We start from the raw sequence: 21,894 nt of genomic DNA on the forward strand, positions 1-21,894 counted from the left end.
ATTTAAAGTATTTCTGAATCATAGAATGTTCTGTTAAATATTTACATAAAACAAGTGTTTTACGGCTTATTAGAATGTGAATAACGACTAACGAGGTATATTTCATCGCCTCTTACTCAATAGCTCAATGTACCGTACCGCGTACGTATTGATTATCAGGTCTAGTTTAATATTCAGGTAGTAATTGGTAAGGCAGAGTATCATATTATGTAGATATAATTTTATATGTATTTTATAAATAGCAAAGGTGGAACTAAGTTTTTGAAAATGCCTTGCAACAATTATAAACGTTAAAAAGACATCTCCGTATTCATAAAAAATGCCATTGACCCAATGTACTATAATATGAACCGAACCAAAAGGACAATTTACAACATCGAGGGACGATTATAATCCGGCTTACTACCTGCTCAGCACTAAGAACGAATCATTATCAATAAGAGCAGGTATCAAAATTACGTATACAAACCAATTCATACAAGTTTAAAATTATTTTTAAAGTTGATGCTATTCAAACCATTAGTAAAATAAACCATACGGTACGACGCATGTGAATGAGCACCTGGCTGGTAATAGGTGAAATTTTACTAAGTTGAATCGAAGCGGCAGATTCTATCGATGTCAGTGTTTATTAAAGTCGAAACTAGAAAGGCGGAAAATAAATAATGAAGTGTGGAATGCGGCAATTTAATTTCTATTGTGGGCAATTGGTGTGGAGACGCGAGGGCGGGGCGGTGCGGGTCGAGAGGAAAGGCAACGCCATGAGGCAGTTCGGGCTGACCTAGTTCTGAGCACTCGCGGCAGCTCAAGGACGGATCGACCGCTATTTATAGTTCAATCGTCGTTCGTCATAGCATCGCATAGCGCACTTACTTTACATAAATGAAGTTAGTCTGGTACTAGGTGTGCCCCATGTGCCGCGGCACGTGATCCCACTGATCGGAAACATTACGAACACTCGAGACTTTCCCACGGCGACGCCGACTTCGCTTTACTTAACGAGGGGGAAAAAAGTGTTATTTAAGCGTTATAATAACCCATATCCCTATTAACTAGAGGCCAGAGGGACCGACGTCGGGGACCGGCCAGGTCACGAAGAAACAAGTTCAATGTTTATAGAACAGTTTCGCTGTTTTCAATTCGTAGTTGCTCTATTTTCTTGGCAAAATATTCCAAGTTCAAATCACACATTGTAATTGGTTGCCTAGTGCTCGTGACGGAATAAAACGTGATGCAATCATACGATGCATTCGACATAAACGTACAATTCACCTGACTACATTGCATCACGGCCTTGGTTCCACGGCAACTGAATGCAACTGCATTTATACAAAGCAATACAAACGTTCGTTTCTATAATACGATACACAGCGGAATCTTAACTATTCTCTACGAAGTGAATAAAACTAATAAAATAATAGCAGGACTTATGCATAAAGCATTATTTTGTAGTTGTTTCGGCTAACACGTATTGCACATATTGATAATGAACGGGCTCGTTTATCGTTGCCGTCATACCAGTTGACCCACTTCTACTCGATTCGATAACTACCACTAATACACCTACTTGCTACAGTATAGTATGCAACGTCTATTTTAGATTATAAAACCGGTGATTCCAAACGCCAGTAACAGTTATTTTGCATTGCATATTCCCGTGACCTGTATGCGATGTTTATAATAAGTCATAGCATTTACTCAAGTTTATCTTTGATATTAATAATAATATCACTATCTTACTCGAGCCTCTAGAGTAATGTTTGCATCTATTGCCTTTCAAAATCCACACAATTCTGTATCCGATACGTAACCATTGTTACATTTCACAAGCAAAATTAAGAAAACAGCGTGACATCAAGTATAACTAATTCGTTAATACTAACATTAATTCATGAAAATATTTAAATGATCGCAGTTAATGTATAAGGTAAGTTAAATAAATGTCATTCTTCGATAAGCGTTGAAGCGATATCGAACTTATCGTCGTTTTTTAAATCAATAACATCCAAGCAACAAAGTATGAAAATATTAGAAATAAGCCGTTTATCCGGTTTAGAGTCGCCGACAACTGCAGTCGCGCACGTAGAGGCCATAGTTACGGTACTTGGAACCTGTACAGCTAGCGACAGTAGGTACGATGAGATAATATATTTATACTCTTGTCTATAAAACACTTGAAATAATATAATAATAATTTTAAAACAAATAGATACGAAAACATAACTTATAAATAGTATAAAAGACTACTCTTTCCTTCACATTGGATAAATTTCAATGAAACTCATCGTCAGTATGTATGTTTATCGAATAATCCAGAAAAACAAAAACAAAGTGCCATATACGAATACTTTTCGAATATACGGAAGTCGTTAATACCACTACAGAAACTATATTATCGGATAACACAGAAACAAGATAACTAGTTACACAATACATTATTAATACGAATATTATTTACTATAGGAGCAGTACAAGTACTATACATATGGGCACATACAATGCGTAGGCAAACCGAGGCCGAGTAATGAGGAAGTGATCCGCGCACTCATCGCAGCTGCATTATGCGCTTCTACAAATGCATACGAAACGCATCTATATATAAACCGTTCCATTTGTTGATTGGACGCACACAAACCAAGTACGAACGGGTTTGCGAGCTCTTACGAAGGTCTACTTACAACCATTGTTTAACAGTAACCAGATAATAACATGCGTCAGCTGTTTTATTACGTACATAAAGAATATGAAATAATACATGATCTTGAACTACATTAACATGATAATTTAATTTTAAACTGGGAACATGATAAAGATTAAAAGAAATTTTTAGACACATCGTAAACTTGCTGGATGGTAAAATCTTTTAAAGAGCACGCATCGGATTATGCAAAATGAAGTTACCCTAACACGAAAAGCAGAACATTCTGAGCTATTATTACATTACAATCGACAGAGTGCCCTTGAGAAGTACCCCAACAATTCACGGCACACAAGTGTCGTAACAAGTCCAATACTTATTTACATTCAGTAAAATTAAAAACTCAGCCCCATCCCTAACATTGCGATTTAGAAGGGTTGAACCCTTTGTGAGAAAATTTGAAGCCATCAACGTCACAGATTTTTTGTCAGACAATAGCGAGGGCACTAATACATACGCGAACGAAACCCGCGCATAAAAGCGGCGCGGCCATATGTAATAGTTGGGCATTTGATAGTGCCGTGGGACGCGGAGAGGTTATCGTTCAATAGTGACGTAACGTTATGTCGCAAGTTTCGAACACCGAGCCCTTTCCAGAGCTCCTTTTTGCGGTCACCGGCCGCTTTCTAATGCCTATTGTGGATGACGACAACGACATTAGTACGGATCGACATCCGTGAGAACACCTTCGTTTCCTTGTGATTTAATTACGTGTAGAATGTGGATAACGTGAAACCCGTTACGTATGTTCCATGAGAACTCAATGACTCACTGTAAATCTATATTTTAATAAGAAACATTACGCATGCGGGAAAAACGAGAACACGTACGATGACACATTAATTAGGATACACTAATTTAATCTTCATAGTTATATAGGAAGTAATCTAGAATAACAAGTACTGTAGATGTAAACGCAAGTTTTGACAACCCTGTTGCTGAAATAATCGCATGTCGCAATCGCATATTCAATATTTTTTATTTTATTGATGTTAATTAGATTCGGTAACTCGCAACATCACGTTAGATCGTTGTCCATTATTTATCAGTTTCTTTGAAAACTCTAAGAAAAACCCACACGTGAAATAACATTTTCTATGAAATTGTTGATCTTACATATTATACTACTTAAAAATTACGATGAAGATTATTTGAGTTTTTTTCACAAAAACGAAAGATTTTAAATATAATGCTTCATATTATTGTGTATTAATATTACTACTTAATGTTATGATAAAAGAGATCTTAATTCTTTAAACGATATCAAACAATAATATTGTTATAGGAGCTTCATCGAAGCTAGGAGGTGCGGACACGGCCTTGTGGCGTCACGTCGCGCCGGTCGGTGACGCGACGTGTGACGTACGACTTTTTTCGCGGAAATTCCACCGCGGCCATCGCTCGCGGATAGCTTGATTTCGCACTCTGTGCTGGCGATACCTTACACAAATGTCAACTGTGACATAACGATCCTTGTTCGTTATTATTTAATACAGGTTACGATTTAAAGAAACCGTAATAAAAATAACGTAAATGTAATATCTGTTAATAGTTTTTAAGGTTACAAACATTTCAATGATTATATATTTTTAATTATAACGAATATCATACATGCCTACAAGTATAATAAACACTGGATTTTAATTAATAATACACTTCAATTCTAATTAATACCGCGACTCTGGTAATGACTCTGGTAATGAAGTTGCTTGTTATCAACAGACAGCGCTTTCGTGTTCATAACGTGTAAACAAGAGCCGTAGTATAAAAACTGGGGCAAGCTGCTTGACACAGTTCATGATATACGTAGGAGACTGGCCCTACACACGTAGGCGGTTGACGCAACCTAAACAAAGACGAAGGGCAAAAGATTGCTTCACGTACGATACTTTCATAACCCACAACCTAACATTCATTTACAAACATATATTATTTACTTTCAAATGTAAATAGCTAAATATACATATATTTATATAAACAGAATAGAACAAAGACAATTTAAGTAGATTATTCAAGTCTTAGCCGCGTTTGTTCAATATTTGTTGCAGGAAGCGAATGTTCAAATGCTGAGGAGGTCATTGACAGAGAGAAGACGCTTGCAGCGACTGCAGCGAGCGAGTTCCGGTGCACTACGCAGGTATAAATAGTGATCCGTTAGTGTCGACGACCGCGGGCTGAGCGACTAATGTACACTTCTCTTTTGAATAACTAAATGATCTGACCTATTTCGAGCTACTAACATTATAACAGGAAAAAGCCAATGTAAAATCAAAAAGTCGCCCCCACTTAGGGGTATGGGGTCGTTGCGACGAGGCGCATAGCCCTAAACGCGGGATAAAGGGCGAAGATGGTTTGGGTAGGGAGGACGCATTGCTAATAACGCGTACTCCCTTAGTCGGCAATTCGATTGAGGTACTGTGTTGCGCGCGCTGCCCCTTGCTGACACGGTCCTGTGTGTAGAAGGGCCGATGCGTACGTGACGCGGCGCACGCTGCGAAGGGGGGGAGGAGGAGTGACTGCGCCCCACCCGCGTGTCTTGCTTTAATTTAGATGCACTCTTTGGTTAAAGTGGAGGAACACGATTAAAAAGACTTGACATAACTTAATATTATATATTTATATAGAAGTATGAAATGAAGTTAAAGCGAAACGACAACGCCTCAAATCGCTAACAAATTCCGGTTAGACCCGCTATTTTGTTACCATGCTCGAGTCGGCGAGCCATTCCCGCAATCTCACGTTTTACATAGGTAACGTTGCTTTCGTGACGTAATTCTCGATTATAATAACCATAGACAGTATGTGCAGAAAATAAGTTGTTACCTATAATATAAATTATTGATTATTTTTATTAATTCACAATTTTATAAATACATTAGATTATCTAACGAAAATTTATATGTAAAAAACTTATCACTAAAAAAAATACAGTAATTAGTATTTTTGAAGGTTTATAAAAGATTTTCAAATGAATAGAGTTTAAGAATTCAAGAAAGGTAAATGGCACAAGGTCAGTGCCATTGCATCTGCAAGTTAATTGCACGCCCACATAAAACGAACACGGCACGCGTCGAGGGCGGTACAAATAACCGGTCGTCATAAAACAGGCCATTTGCGAAAACACAGGAACATCTTTTCAGAACTTTGACACGAGCCAGTTTATGCCCGATCGGGTACGGCGATAAATACGAATAAATACAATGCCAGTAATGGATATGAGACATGTTTTTTGTTTTGTAAACGCATCTATAAGTCGCATACATAAACATTACGTATTTGAAGTGTTTTAATTCAATTTAAAAAATGATCCAGAATACTTTTCTTTACAGATTAGTATTCTTTAGAAAAGATATTGTCGTCATACAATATTCAATAAAGTACAAATATTAAAATACATAAACAATGTTAGTATTTTAATGTTATAGGTCAAAATAAAATACAAATAGAATCGTTGTTATAGAGTTTCTATGTAATTACATTATTACTACGAAACTAATAATGAAGAGTGTGTGAATGGAAATATGTACACGGTTTTATTAAGCCGTCACGAGCACGTAATCTAGAAACGTTGTTACCATGAGCGATAACTACTCGAATATATAAAATACGTACGACATTATGCCATGATTGTAACATTTTTTCTATCGCCTAAAATATGAAATCCATTTTACAAAATCATTTTCATACATAAGACTTCGAGGGGTTTATTCGAGGGGGTTATTCGAGGAATATTGTTAAATAGAAGCACGCACCGACAGATGCTTCGTTGCAATTTCAAGGCTTGATATTTTGCAATCTACATAGAGAATATTACACTTATAAAATGATGTAATATGTTAAGAACAGAATAACTTTGAAAGACGCAGCTGATGCGATGACAGGTGTAGTGGCAGCCGGCAAACACCTGCCTGGCACGTGCCACCGCAAGCTGCAAGCTCTAAGCCATAATAGCCTCCACTGCTAACGCACAATTTCAACGAACTATACATTGCAGCAAGCAACTGCCACTACAAATGCTAAACCAGTTATGTAATGTAAAAACATCCTGTACCTGACATGATACTCTTAAACAAAGAACAATTACTTAAGAATCGCTACAGGTGAATACACCTCGAATAATAATGACTTAATATATTATAAAATTCCTTGAAAAAATTGAACGTTTACGATTTCTATTTTAATCAATTCTCTATAACGTATGTCGCTATGAATTAATGAATGACAATGCTTGTTTTCCGAATTGTATGACTAATTCAAAAATCTTCTCTAAATATTCTTATTTTTACTGACAGGGCGAATCGAGTTTTCTAAAACTTGAAAAGCGAGTCACTAGTCGAGATTATCATTTGATGGGAACCAAATGTGATACCGTTATGGTTTACGATTCGTTACAATCAACTGATCGACAGATAAACCAAGCGATACGAAAGATATTCACGTTATGTAATAGATACAATTTACATGCGTAACTCAATACGAGGTCAAGTTTGCCATTTAACAGAAAGATTTATAAAATTCGGAATAATTAAAAACTTGTTTCACGTTTATCTTAAGATTTTCTTTAAAGTAGTAAGTTTAAAGTTCTTTTACTTAAAAAAAAAAATGAACGTAAAAAAACACATGAGAGCGAAGCAGTTATAAAATATTTTACAAATACCCACTGCTTAACAATTCAATTGTCGTCAAACTAGAGATACGGTTTTCCCGGAGTTCGGATCGGAGTAATTATACATTTCATTGTGATCGGCCAGCTCATTTAATTTCCGATCATATCCTCAGGCAAACACTACCGGTCCGGCTACCAATGACGTGCGGATAAAAATGCGCGAAACTACCGACTATGTAGATACATGACTCACTTTCCTGAACGTACGTAACAATTATGACACCGTTCATCGCTCAACTTTTACTCGAACATAGCGGTAGATGAATTAAACGTTATTTCTAAGGTTAGAATATAAAATAAAATTGTCCTTAACATGGGAACAGTTCATTAAACATGATATATATGTATAGTTACTGCATTAGATAAGATTTCAATAATAAAAATGTTACTTTAATAATTTATATATACGGGTAGTACTAATAACATTGAACAAAGAAACAACATACATAATATTTTAGCACCGTTAAGTTAGTGGGCACTATGCATAGCTGTATGATACCCACCGACGTGTGTTGTTTTAACAATGAAGCACGAAGCGGATGCATTAGCGCTGCATAGTTGGTGGCAGCGCGAGCGGCTAGACGAGGGAGAGGCGAGGTTTGGCATCGCGTGCAGCAGTCTTGCGACTTGCGGCCACACTCCACCGACCTACATTTTATGCGCCGGCGAGCTCATTATTTACTAGTTGGGTTGCACACGCATCGCTCGCCCTCGTAACTTCGCCACCCCTTCGTGATCTCGCAACTATCATTTTCGCAATTGGTTGCAAAATTAGGGGAAGGATCGACTGACTACCTGCGAAAACACTACAAAAAATACACTAACCATGCACACAAACAAAAAATGCGACCTCCCGACGGAGCCAGGTTCGCAGCCGTCGATGTAGGTGTCTACATTTTGGAAACAAAACAAAATAAAATAAAGTCGCGTGAGAACGCGACATAGGGATACGGGCGGCAGGTTGAGAGAGTGAGGCGGCACGACAGCCGACGTAAACAAACCACGGTCGGGAGCTTCGACCGTACTCACCATTTTGGGGATCCTCCGATTCAGGGTGAATTGATATGGCCGCAGTGGCCCACGTAGTGAAGAGCGGGGATGTCGTCAGAAAAATCAGCACAAGCACAGTCACACGGGATGGTTCAAGACACGCACTCGGTAAATAAAAACATCGACCACGACACGTCCCGTCCTACACTACGTTCACGGCCCGCGCCAGTGCAGTTTACGTCACCGCATCCCGCTCCCGACTGGCTGAACGCGGCGCGAGCGAGCGACGACCTCGCGCTGCAGCGTGCACCGTCCCGCGCCGCGCACCCCGCCGCGCCCTACCGGCAGGGCCCCCGCCCGCGCAGACCCTACCGCTCCCTATGCCCCGCGCAGTCCGCGCTCGTCCTACGTCCGGTGAATCACGAACACAGATTATACTATCGCGACGAATATCTCTACACGACATCCTATACAAGATGCTTTTTTTAGGTAACGATACCAAAATGTGTTTAAATTGTCAAGCCATCCGGTCTGTTTCAAAGCAGCATATACCTTTATGAATATAAATTCGTTTTAATAACATTAAATGGTTTATAAATATGCTGTTGACTACATTTGTTTAATATTTAATTTATTTAAGGAATTAATTAGAAAACATTATTGTACATTTAGTCTACACAAAAACTATAATTATGTTTAAGCGAAAAATAAGACAGATATTGTAATAAAATTAAAAGATATTTCTCATATAATATTTTTATTTCGTAAAAATTTATGATTTTAACGTTATTTTTGTACTTCGCTTTATTAAAAAAGCATCATGTGCGGTCGAAATTGCGCATTATTAATTTTTCTTTCGACTCAACTCGACAAATATTTTCTGCACATGACGGTATATTTATGAAATAACTGTCACTACCTTCCCTTTTTAAAATAAATACAAAAAAACGTACGTATATAATGCAGACGTAAGTGTTAAATAAAAGCTATATATTTTGACGCTAAGGTATGTTATGTGATTACTATTGCAACATTAATGTAAATATAGTGTACCACGATTTAATTTAATTTAAAAAAAAATATCGGTTAAACTTTTTTGTAATCCATCGAATTCGATGAAGGGAAACATCGTAAATAAAATAAAAGTACCACACACCCGCAATGGTGCAGCGCGGTAGAATAAGCTTTTTCTTAGACTTTGGAGAAGCGAGGTCCAGCAGAGATTCAGGCAAACTTATATACTTATTTTACTATAGTATATATTTTTTATATGTGTTCAAAATAAATAAAAATATTAGAAAACTAACTTTTTTTATAACTTAAATAATATTTTGTCGTTTTTAAATAGCGCTAGCGATTTCGTCAATCTCAAAATAAAAAAATATTCAATACAGAAACGGTACGTTTGCTTATTGATTTTCAAATATTAACCACCGTTTCTGAAAGATATTCCTCAGAACAGAAGAAATGGCAAAATCCGATTTAAAACGGATTATACGATTTCATAAAGTCTAGAAAATTATATTTTTCTTTTACAGAAAAAGGGATATCAAATTGAAAATATATGTACTCTATTCAAGTATGCTTTAACAAGCTATGCATGAAAAGCTACCACCAGTGTAGATCCTACCGCGAGGAACCGGCAAGAAACTCAGTTATTAACAAACATTAAGTAATAAGTGGTTTTATTAAGTAAAATGTATGTAACGAGTACGAATAAATAGCATTGCAAGAGACAATACTACCAAAATATGCCAAATATCATAGAATTTACATTTTAAACTAAAATATATGTTAAACTCAACGCTAGGACCAACGCGTATATAATTTAGAATAACCTAATATTTATTTAAGTTGATTATAAATTTTGTTATGTTATTTAATTTTTTGTTATGTTATTACTTTCACGGAAAAATGTCATTACTTAAGAAATGCAAGATTAGTGGTGAAGATGCTATATCCTGTATAATAAGAGGTCTGCCAGCTGAATTACGACCAAATGCAAAAGCATATAACTGTACGAAACCGGAACAGTTATACTTTGGATATTTAGCGTCATTGGAAAACTATAAACGGATTGAAATGGTCAATTCCGCTAGAAGAGCAACTTGGAGAAGAGGCCGCGCTAAAGGTGTTTCGTCGAATACTATTTGAAGCACACAAGAACTCGCAGATACAAAACGCTGCTACACATGTCGTCGAATGGGGCACGAGGCGAGGAATTGTAAGGCGACAACGCGCTGCGACTACTGTCATCGCTTGGGGCACAGCATCGCGACGTGCTGGTTTTCTTCAAGCGGTTCAAGCCAGCCCACAAAAAAGGTCAGCAACGTTTAACATATTACCTACAATATTTTATCTGACTTATATAAGAAAACTGCTTATGTGAAAGGTCACGGGTTAATCGCATATATAGATACAGGTAGCAAATTAAATTTGCTTACCCTCGCAACAACAAAAAAATTAGAACTACAAATTCAACCATATAATGTAATAATAAGAGGCTTTGGGGGCAGTCAATTACATTCTTTAGGTAAATGTGAGGTAGAAATAAATATTGACAATATTGTACTGAATGGACAAGTTGAGATAACAGACTATCATCTACCCGACATAGATTTAATAATAGGCCATACATTGATCTATCAAAATCATGTTAGCTTAGAGACCACCGCCGCATCTGTGTCATTTTACCCGACAAATAAATTAAACATTGACGTTATATGTATTAATTTAGATTCAAATGACTTTATAAATAGTTTTCCTGTACTCTTAACTGACAATATTAATATTAAAAAATGTAATTATGCCTTTGTATCCGTTAGGGTTATTCATTATTTATACACGGAGAACAAATCGTATTTAATACACGGGGTCTTTTACGAGTTAGGAGCTACATCTTATTACATACCAGAATGTATAATTAATTGTAAAGATTGTTTTATAAAAGTAATTAATGTAGGAGATGATGAAATTTCTTGGCAAAAAGATAGATTGGTGGCTAGAGCAGAAATATTTAATGAGTACAATTCTGATAGCAATATATTAATGATAGAATCACAAAAAAATAATAATAATATAATTCGATTAACAGATATTGATGTAGGTGAACTAAGCGATAAACAAAGTGACAGCTTATTAAATTTATTAAACCAATATAGTAGTTCATTTGCTAAAAATACAAAAGAGTTAGGATGTACAAATTTAATTGAGATGAATATACAAACCACTACCAATCGACCCGTATGTTTTAAACCTTATCGTCTTTCATATAAAGACCGTGAAATTGTTGATAGCAAAGTTCAAGATTTAATAGATGCCGGTATTGTACGAGTCTACTTCCGATTATGCGAGTCCAGTAGTATTAGTTAAAAAGAAAGGAGGTGATTATCGTCTCTGTGTCGATTATCGTGCACTAAATGCTCTTACTATAAAATATCGTTTTCCGTTACCTCATATAGAGGATCAGGTGACTCGGTTAGGCGGTAAAGTTTATTTTACGGCACTAGATCTTTCACAAGGCCATTATCAGGTACCTATGGCCGCGGAATCAATTAAGAATACCGCTTTTGTAACTCCTTCCGGGCAATATGAGTTTACAAAAATGCCATGGATTAGCTAATGCTCCAGCCGTTTTGCTATGCATGAAAAGCTACCACCAGTGTAGATTCTACCGCGAGGAACCGGCAAGAAACTCAGTTATTAACAAACATTAAGTAATAAGTGGTTTTATTAAGTAAAATGTATGTAACGAGTACGAATAAATAGCATTGCAAGAGACAATACTACAAAAATATGCCAAATATCATAGAATTTACATTTTAAACTAAAATATATGTTAAACTCAACGCTAGGACCAACGCTTATATAATTTAGAATAACCTAATATTTATTTAAGTTGATTATAAATTTTGTTATGTTATTTAATTTCGTGATACGATTTTTACAACTACCGACATTATAATGATTTAACTTTTGTATAAAAAGCGATGTATTTACAATGAACGATCATTTAAACAGGGTGGTTACTCTGCCTGTTTAATAAATATTGTTTATAACAACACAACACTTCTTTCGCTATCCTGGCTCACCTTCTGTTTCATCTCAGAAGTGGGATCGGCCTAAAATATGTCGGGACCGTACATAGATGGTCATGGAAACCACAAAAGGAACAGATCCGTCTATATCATCATCTGAAGAAGAAGAAGAAAATGAATTATTATTTTTAACTCCTTCAAAATCTGTCGACGTAGTACCAGCCAAAAGAAGACGCGTGGCTCCAGCGGATGCAGAAGTGATTCTTAAATTTCGTCCCGATGAAAAAACGAGTAACGTGTCCGGAGGGTTGCACAAAATTGATCAGTTGGGTGACATTTATGACTGGAGCCCTAAGTATCGGCAATTTATCATGCAAATCCGGCTTAGAGGTTCTGCGCGAGAATGGTATGAAGACTTGGATGATTATAATCCTTCCTGGGACGAGTGGAAGGAAGCATTGAAAACTGCGTTTCCATGGTCTACGGATTACGTTGATAGACTCGAAGAAATGTTGGCAAGAAAGAAAAATGATTCTGAGACAATGACTAAGTACTTTCACGGAAAAATGTCATTACTTAAGAAATGCAAGATTAGTGGTGAAGATGCTATATCCTGTATAATAAGAGGTCTGCCAGCTGAATTACGACCAAATGCAAAAGCATATAACTGTACGAAACCGGAACAGTTATACTTTGGATATTTATCGTCATTGGAAAACTATAAACGGATTGAAATGGTCAATTCCGCTAGAAGAGCAACTTGGAGAAGAGGCCGCGCTAAAGGTGTTTCGTCGAATACTATTTGAAGCACACAAGAACTCGCAGATACAAAACGCTGCTACACATGTCGTCGAATGGGGCACGAGGCGAGGAATTGTAAGGCGACAACGCGCTGCGACTACTGTCATCGCTTGGGGCACAGCATCGCGACGTGCTGGTTTTCTTCAAGCGGTTCAAGCCAGCCCACAAAAAAGGTCAGCAACGTTTAACATATTACCTACAATATTTTATCTGACTTATATAAGAAAATTGCTTATGTGAAAGGTCACGGGTTAATCGCATATATAGATACAGGTAGCAAATTAAATTTGCTTACCCTCGCAACAACAAAAAAATTAGAACTACAAATTCAACCATATAATGTAATAATAAGAGGCTTTGGGGGCAGTCAATTACATTCTTTAGGTAAATGTGAGGTAGAAATAAATATTGACAATATTGTACTGAATGGACAAGTTGAGATAACAGACTATCATCTACCCGACATAGATTTAATAATAGGCCATACATTGATCTATCAAAATCATGTTAGCTTAGAGACCACCGCCGCATCTGTGTCATTTTACCCGACAAATAAATTAAACATTGACGTTATATGTATTAATTTAGATTCAAATGACTTTATAAATAGTTTTCCTGTACTCTTAACTGACAATATTAATATTAAAAAATGTAATTATGCCTTTGTATCAGTTAGGGTTATTCATTATTTATACACGGAGAACAAATCGTATTTAATACACGGGGTCTTTTACGAGTTAGGAGCTACATCTTATTACATACCAGAATGTATAATTAATTGTAAAGATTGTTTTATAAAAGTAATTAATGTAGGAGATGATGAAATTTCTTGGCAAAAAGATAGATTGGTGGCTAGAGCAGAAATATTTAATGAGTACAATTCTGATAGCAATATATTAATGATAGAATCACAAAAAAATAATAATAATATAATTCGATTAACAGATATTGATGTAGGTGAACTAAGCGATAAACAAAGTGACAGCTTATTAAATTTATTAAACCAATATAGTAGTTCATTTGCTAAAAATACAAAAGAGTTAGGATGTACAAATTTAATTGAGATGAATATACAAACCACTACCAATCGACCCGTATGTTTTAAACCTTATCGTCTTTCATATAAAGACCGTGAAATTGTTGATAGCAAAGTTCAAGATTTAATAGATGCCGGTATTGTACGAGTCTACTTCCGATTATGCGAGTCCAGTAGTATTAGTTAAAAAGAAAGGAGGTGATTATCGTCTCTGTGTCGATTATCGTGCACTAAATGCTCTTACTATAAAATATCGTTTTCCGTTACCTCATATAGAGGATCAGGTGACTCGGTTAGGCGGTAAAGTTTATTTTACGGCACTAGATCTTTCACAAGGCCATTATCAGGTACCTATGGCCGCGGAATCAATTAAGAAAACCGCTTTTGTAACTCCTTCCGGGCAATATGAGTTTACAAAAATGCCATGGATTAGCTAATGCTCCAGCCATTTTGCTATGCATGAAAAGCTACCACCAGTGTAGATCCTACCGCGAGGAACCGGCAAGAAACTCAGTTATTAACAAACATTAAGTAATAAGTGGTTTTATTAAGTAAAATGTATGTAACGAGTACGAATAAATAGCATTGCAAGAGACAATACTACCAAAATATGCCAAATATCATAGAATTTACATTTTAAACTAAAATATATGTTAAACTCAACGCTAGGACCAACGCGTATATAATTTAGAATAACCTAATATTTATTTAAGTTGATTATAAATTTTGTTATGTTATTTAATTTCGTGATATGATTTTTACAACTACCGACATTATAATGATTTAACTTTTGTATAAAAAGCGATGTATTTACAATGAACGATCATAATTATTGAATTTGAGCAGGGTGGTTACTCTGCCTGTTTAATAAATATTGTTTATAACAACACAACACTTCTTTCGCTATCCTGGCTCACCTTCTGTTTCATATAATAAAAAAGATTGGCAATAAGGGTAAAAAAACAAATGTTCGCATGTCTCGACATGCATATTCGTATAGGTTTTTAATTAATTAATAACTATTATACAACATTTTTCGACTTGAAAGAGTTCCTTGAGTCCGTATATATAAATAGGCAAAGACAAAATAATTCGGTGAGACGATAGTATGAAACATGAATATTGGTATATGTTTCCTTATATTTTCAACCACGATTATGGTCGTAAGTCAAACAATGAGCGAGCATTAGTTGATCAACGTCTAAACATTGAAGGCAGATAGTCGAGTCAAAATTACGCGTCCAATCCAATTATTAAATATTAAAACTTTCAAAATTGTCCAATATTCGTTTTCGCCTTCGACTTTTGCAGTATTACCTCACCATATTGTAACTCGATTTAAGGCACCCATGCTGCATACCTTCACCCTCAAGAAACTCTTTCAATGGTAAGTAGTCACTTCAGAGTATAAGAATTATTGAAAAAATTGAAATATGTTAAATAATTATAACTAATTATTTAATTAATAAAACCATTGTTCGCACATTGGTTGAAATTTGAAAGTTAAGCAAAACTTTTACGAATTTACGTAAAGAGATACCTAACATTTGTTATTCTACCCTTATTTTCAATCATTTTTTTATAAATAACACTAAAGTTTGTCAATAGCTATCAAAATCAAGTTGACATCAGCTGACAAACAGAGGAGAAAAAGATCAGCTGAAAACATCGTCGCTGTGCGTGAGATTATAGAATTACGTACAATCCCACCGACCCAGGCGATTAAGGTAAACGACTATACTACTAGAGCCGAGATGGCCTAGTGGTAAGAACGCGTGAATCTTAACCGATGATCGTGGGTTCAAACCCGGGCAAGCACCACTGAATTTTCATGTGCTTAATTTGTGATTATAATTCATTTCGTGTTTGACGGTAAAGAAAAACATAGTGAGGTAATCTGCATGTGTCTAATTTTACTAAAATTCTGCTACATGTTTATTCCACCAACCCGCATTGGATCAGCGTGGTGGAATAAGCTCCAAACCCTTTCCTCAAAAAAGGGAGAGGAGACCTTAGTCTAGCAGTGGGACATTCTCAGGCTGTTACTACTATACTACTAGTAGTCAACACCATATGTTCGCTAATTGGGCTCAGAAGCATTTTGAAGTTGATCCAAACAATCATCCTTGTTCTATGAATGGATATAAGCGAACGGATTTGTTGAATTTCGAGAGACACTTATCAACAATAGATATACTCGCACCAAACGCATCCCGAAAGTCGTTGCTTGGGGCAGAATTATATCAAGCAGAATCATTGGTACTTCTAAAACAAAACTAGCATATTGTAACCGTGAACGGCGTACAGCATTGATGATAAATCGACGTTTTTTTTTGTGGCCTCCATTTTAATTATACAATACAAATGGTCATTTGCATATGGCAATATTGATTGTTAATTGATTGCATTGTTTCTTAAATTATTTTAGATTTTATGTTGTTAAACTAACACAAAATAGTAAACTATTATATGTTAGATTCCATACAAACTATAACATTATTTTATTATTTCAATAATGCAAACTTTAAAATAATATACACTATCAGTTTGAGTATACCAAGTATTCGAATTAATTTAAATTGAAAAAAAAAAAAGAAGTGAAATATTTTCCAATGTATTAAAATTTATAGTTACCATAGATACGCATAATTCAACAACGTGTTACATAAGATTTTTTTAGTAGATAGTAATTTTTGTCGATTATAAATTTACACTGAGATTTATTAATTACATGTATGTATACGAGTACAAACTAACATTGGTAAAAAGCCTGCTCCGGTATAAAACTGATATTAAGACAATACTACCGTGACGATGTCCTCCGATTATGGCCACGGCGGCCATTCTAAAGGGGACTTGACAACTGCGCACGACACATTTGAATGAATAAGTATGTGCGTAAACACTGGTGCAATTTCTATACCCTCAATCTCATTATCCGACGAAATGTCAAATCCGACAAGAAAAGTAGGACTTCAGGTGCTGGTCTTTATTGGCTTTCCGAAGCACTATTGTGTAAATATTTCCATCTTTTGGACTCCAAAGTCTATTGGACCCGACCCGGTTTTTGAAACCCACGGCCCTGGCATTTGCAAAGCATCACGTGGCCATTTGGGTATTTCTCGTCTGCCTTCATACAATAAATAAAATAATAAGTTTAATTTAAATTAAAACACCGACCGTTTAAACAAACTTATGTATTTATATGCTGGAATATTCCGTTGTAGACTTTTCGAAAACCATTTTGTTTTAGAATATGATATAGTTTTCCACCAACCCGCATTGGAGCAGCGTGGTGGAATAAGCTCCTAAATCTTCTCCTCAAAAAGGGAGAGGAGGCCTTGCCCAGCAGTTGGAAATTCACAGACTTTTACTGTATATGATATAGTTTTGGGAGCGTTTACTTGGAAAGCGCCCAGACGGACAATTCTCCTCTAGTGTCGCAACTGATCAACAGATGGACCTGATGATTGACATAGATATGTTTCGATCTTCTCATAAGGCCGAAACGCTATGGTCCGTCGAAATACCGCTGAAAGGGGCCTCTCTTTCACACACGTCCACGTGTCTGAATCAAACGTCAAGTTAGTTAGGTACATGAAATATCTGAGCGTCACAATGAATGGTCGCTGGGGTCTTGAAAAGCATGTCGAGTCCTATGAGCGCCTAGTCATGACCCCAGAATGCTGCCTAATCATGGAGGTACCGAAGAACGACGTTTGTCACCACTTTGCCGTTGTCGTAAGATCAATATTCCTTTGCGCGACATCTGTTTTCTTTTTAGAAACTGCCGGGCGTATATCGCTGCTGAACTAAGCTCCACGAATTACAGAGGAGAGTGGTCATCCAGTTCCCATCCCTCCTTTAAATATTAGATTGAGCCAATGAAGAGTGCAACTGTTTGCATATGTACTATAGTACTATCTCCCGTGTTAAACAGTAGACGAACTTAAGTAATACTCATATCCTATTTAATAAGAACTAGAAATAATAAAAAAAACATGTAATATAATATATTCCCATTCTAAGAAAATGTATTGGACTGAACCGGACCAGAATCGACATTTATTGTTAAGCAAATAAATAATACTAAGCACCTTGTAAATATTTACAATTGTAGAATTGACATCTCAAATGCTGCTGCTGGTTCTTGGTCTATTACATGGTCCCAAATTTAGGGATGCAATACAACGCAACAACTTTGCCAGCCTCGATGTATACAGACATTAGTCTAAGCTGATATTTAAATATAAATATGAATTGTATAATACATTAAACTAGCACTGAATTCATTAAGATATAATGAAAAGTTTATATAACCCGAGATGGCGCAGTGCAGACAATACTTGGTTCTTAACCGAAAATCAGTGTATGATATTTGGGCAGACACCACAGCTTATTTTTAAATATCCATTAAACTTATTGTGTCGAGCAAATCGCTCTATGAAGAGAAAGGTACACATTGTGAGGAAACCTGCACAAGTCGGATGATATTCTGCCATATAATTATGTCCATTTACATCTACTGTCATAGTGTAGCAAACCCTTACCAGTAATGGAAAATTTACAGGATTCTACATTTCTTTTCATAGAATAGTTTAAAAAAAAAACAATATATAAAAACATCACTAACCAGTCAAAGGCATTGTAATGATAATAACACAGCCCTAGTCCATACAGAAAGAGTGGATCTTTCCAATTGTCTTGCTCCAGAGCATAAAACTTCTGATAAGCGGACATCGCTGTAACAAATTCATATTCATTAATTATATTTATTCAACTATTAATATGTCAAAATAACAGTACAGTTGCACAGAATTAAACAAATGAAATACTTGTACATTTTGTATTGCAAACCTCTCTTTTAATAATTGTTCATGTTAAGTACAATTACTAACTGTAGTATTTGATGAGCAAGGTCAATAAATGCTTTCTATGGTGTGAAATATATTGGAGAAACATTCCAGATTATGCGGCATTAAAAAACTTTTCCCTGTACATCATTATATGTATTAGCTTATATTTTAAAAATAGAAACTCAACTATTATTAATCATTAGAGGATAATCAAATGAATGTAAGTCACAAAATTAATTATTTCTGTTTTAACTTAGAAATAAGAATATTTTTTCTCAAATCAACAAATATATATAATATAAATTAAAAAAATGTAACCTGTCCTCAGGTCAAATTTGTCATAATTTTTAAATATTTTTTTTAGATGTCATTTTACAAATGCTATTGATAAATGATAATGCTAAGGCTAATTTTAAACAATGTTAAGCAAAAAAAATATTATTTTATACTACAATATTTTAGTTATTCCTCAAGCACTAATAAATATATATTATATATAACTCCATTCTAAAATTAAATTAAGAATTATTAATAATTGGATACATTCTTAGTTTACCTTTTGCATAATCTTCAAGCAGTAAATGGAAGTGACCCAACTTGCAATAAGTCTTGGGGTCTATGCATATATCTCTTCTAGCGCCAGGTGAACAAGCCCTCTCTTCTTCCTAAAAAAATACATAGATGAATTTACAAGGACTGATAATAATAATGTCCTCCAGACAGATTTCGGCCACGGAGGCCAATTTCAAGAGAGATTAGCCAACTATGCAGGAGATATTATAGTGCACAAGTGCATGTGCAAACACAGGTGCACTCTCTATTCCTTAACTCTCATAATCCGATGGGACAATCCGAGACGACCGGAAAGAGTTCAGGCGCAGGACCAATGGGTTTACGTGCTTTCCGAGGCACGGGAGTGGTCACACTTCCAACTTCCAGACTCGGGGCTGCTACTGAGAATTTTCTGACAGAAAAACCCAATAACTTTTTTATTGGCCCGACCTGGGAATTGAACCCAGGACCTCCAGGTCTGCGGCCTTATATCAAGCGACTAGACCAATGAGGCTAACAAGGACTGATAATAAATATACATATCATTCTAATGTTTAATTATCACATGGTTCAGTACCATTTTCTCCTTTGTTTGTTAATAGATTAGATAGCTGTTAATAAGAAGAAATTGGAGTACTTCTTTTTTAAAAATATATAAATTCTTTATGCGGCACATATTTGACAATTATAGTAGAACTGCGGCCACTTGGTGAACGCTAAGTTAAAAAGATATATAATTGATGGTTTGTTTTAGATCTGTGATCATATTCTTTATGTTGAATAATCGATATTACACTGGTGGTAGGGCTTTGTGCAAGCTCGTCTGAGTAGGTACCACCCATTCATCAGATATTCTACAGTAAAACAGCAGTACTTGGTATGTGTGTGTGGAGTAAGCCAGTGTAATTATAGGCACAAGGGACATAACATTTTAGTTACCAAGGTTGGTGGCGCATTGACGATATAAGTGATGTTTAACATTTCTTAGTGCCTATGTCTGTAAGCATTGGTGACCACTTACCGTCAGGTGGCCCCTTTGCACCTCCACCTACCTAAACTATAAGAAAAAGATATATTTTATAATATATTTTAAAAAAATAAGGAAAAAAATATAAATGAATAAAATACAAATAAGTATTGTGCCTGTGATTAAGCAAAGTTATTAAACATAAAATGACTTTTTAAAACTATTCCCTGATATTTTTACTATGTAATCTATCTATAACATTCCAAATTATTTTGCTGAAAAAGCGGTAATATATTTAAAAATTCTTGCTACTTCTATATCCCTGTACACGTCAGACACGACATGACGGGTATTATTTTTAACTATAGTTTACATTTAGGTAATACCTTAACTTGCACCAACATTCCCTCCAAGTATTTAACAGCTTTAAGGACCAGTGCCCGGGTTCTGCCATGCTCACTGCCGCGAAGTTTAAGAAAACCAAATTGTCGACTGTAAATTGAAATTGATATACAGTTAGTTAATAACATTAAATAATTCTTTAAATAAAAAAAATAAGTTTGTAACTTTTATAAATACTTTTCAAATAATATTAAAATATTCCGGATTAAGTACATTAACATTATAATGTACATTAATATAAACAACACCAAAAAAATAAGAACTTACCAACCATGCTATTTAAAAGAAAAAAGTTTAAGCTATTACAAAATAATAACAACTTATGGTACCTGTCAAGCTCTGACAAAACTTGTAGCTCTTGCGAGGTTAGATGCAACTCTTCTTTTTCATCCATTTTTGCTACAATAATGTTCTTATAACATTTATAACACACCGATTACAAATATATTAGTCACCGACGAATTTAATTAACAGTAGAAATCGTTTTTTCATAGTAAATTTACGATTTCATTTAATTAAAGTAGTACTAGTTTCGTACACCGACACAAACGATAAACGAATGTGAACGAGTCGCTGAGCAAATATGAAAATTCCGATGTATCGATGTTCATGCTTTAATTTAAGAATTAATATAATATACTTAAAAAGAAACAACGATGTCATTCAAACATATATTATTATATAATAAAAATTATAATGAGTTAAATGATTTAATTAATGAATATAATATCATCATAATTATCAAGACAATTGAAGTGTTTAAGTTTTATGTAATTGGGAAGATGAGCTTATTTTTTTATGATCTCAAAAAATCATATTTAAAATATAAAAAATACTGGCGATAAAATTTTTACGATATCTTCAAAAACAAGTAGATATTTTCATGATG

General features: G+C 35.3%; 1 protein-coding gene across 4 annotated transcripts in view; it reads right to left on the reverse strand.

Moving 5' to 3' along the window:
* The window catches only part of LOC126768238 (lysine-specific demethylase 6A), a 37,577-nt gene extending 16,034 nt beyond the window's left edge, over positions 1-21,543 (reverse strand). For 2 of the 4 annotated variants that reach the window (XM_050486230.1, XM_050486220.1), the window contains exons 1-4: positions 21,335-21,543; positions 20,990-21,095; positions 19,641-19,749; positions 18,862-18,970 (exon numbers count right to left, since the gene is read on the reverse strand). In XM_050486230.1, coding sequence (XP_050342187.1) covers positions 18,862-18,970; positions 19,641-19,749; positions 20,990-21,095; positions 21,335-21,399 — 389 coding nt within the window. In that variant the 5' untranslated portion in view covers positions 21,400-21,543. Of the gene's footprint in view, positions 1-7,867; positions 8,372-8,393; positions 8,822-18,861; positions 18,971-19,640; positions 19,750-20,989; positions 21,096-21,334 lie in introns of those variants that run through there. The other 2 variants (XM_050486240.1, XM_050486250.1) reach the window with 2 other exon arrangements.
* Positions 21,544-21,894: the final 351 nt, after the last annotated feature.

Source organism: Nymphalis io, chromosome 1 (genome assembly GCF_905147045.1).
Source record: "Nymphalis io chromosome 1, ilAglIoxx1.1, whole genome shotgun sequence".
Classification (NCBI taxonomy): domain Eukaryota; kingdom Metazoa; phylum Arthropoda; class Insecta; order Lepidoptera; family Nymphalidae; genus Nymphalis; species Nymphalis io.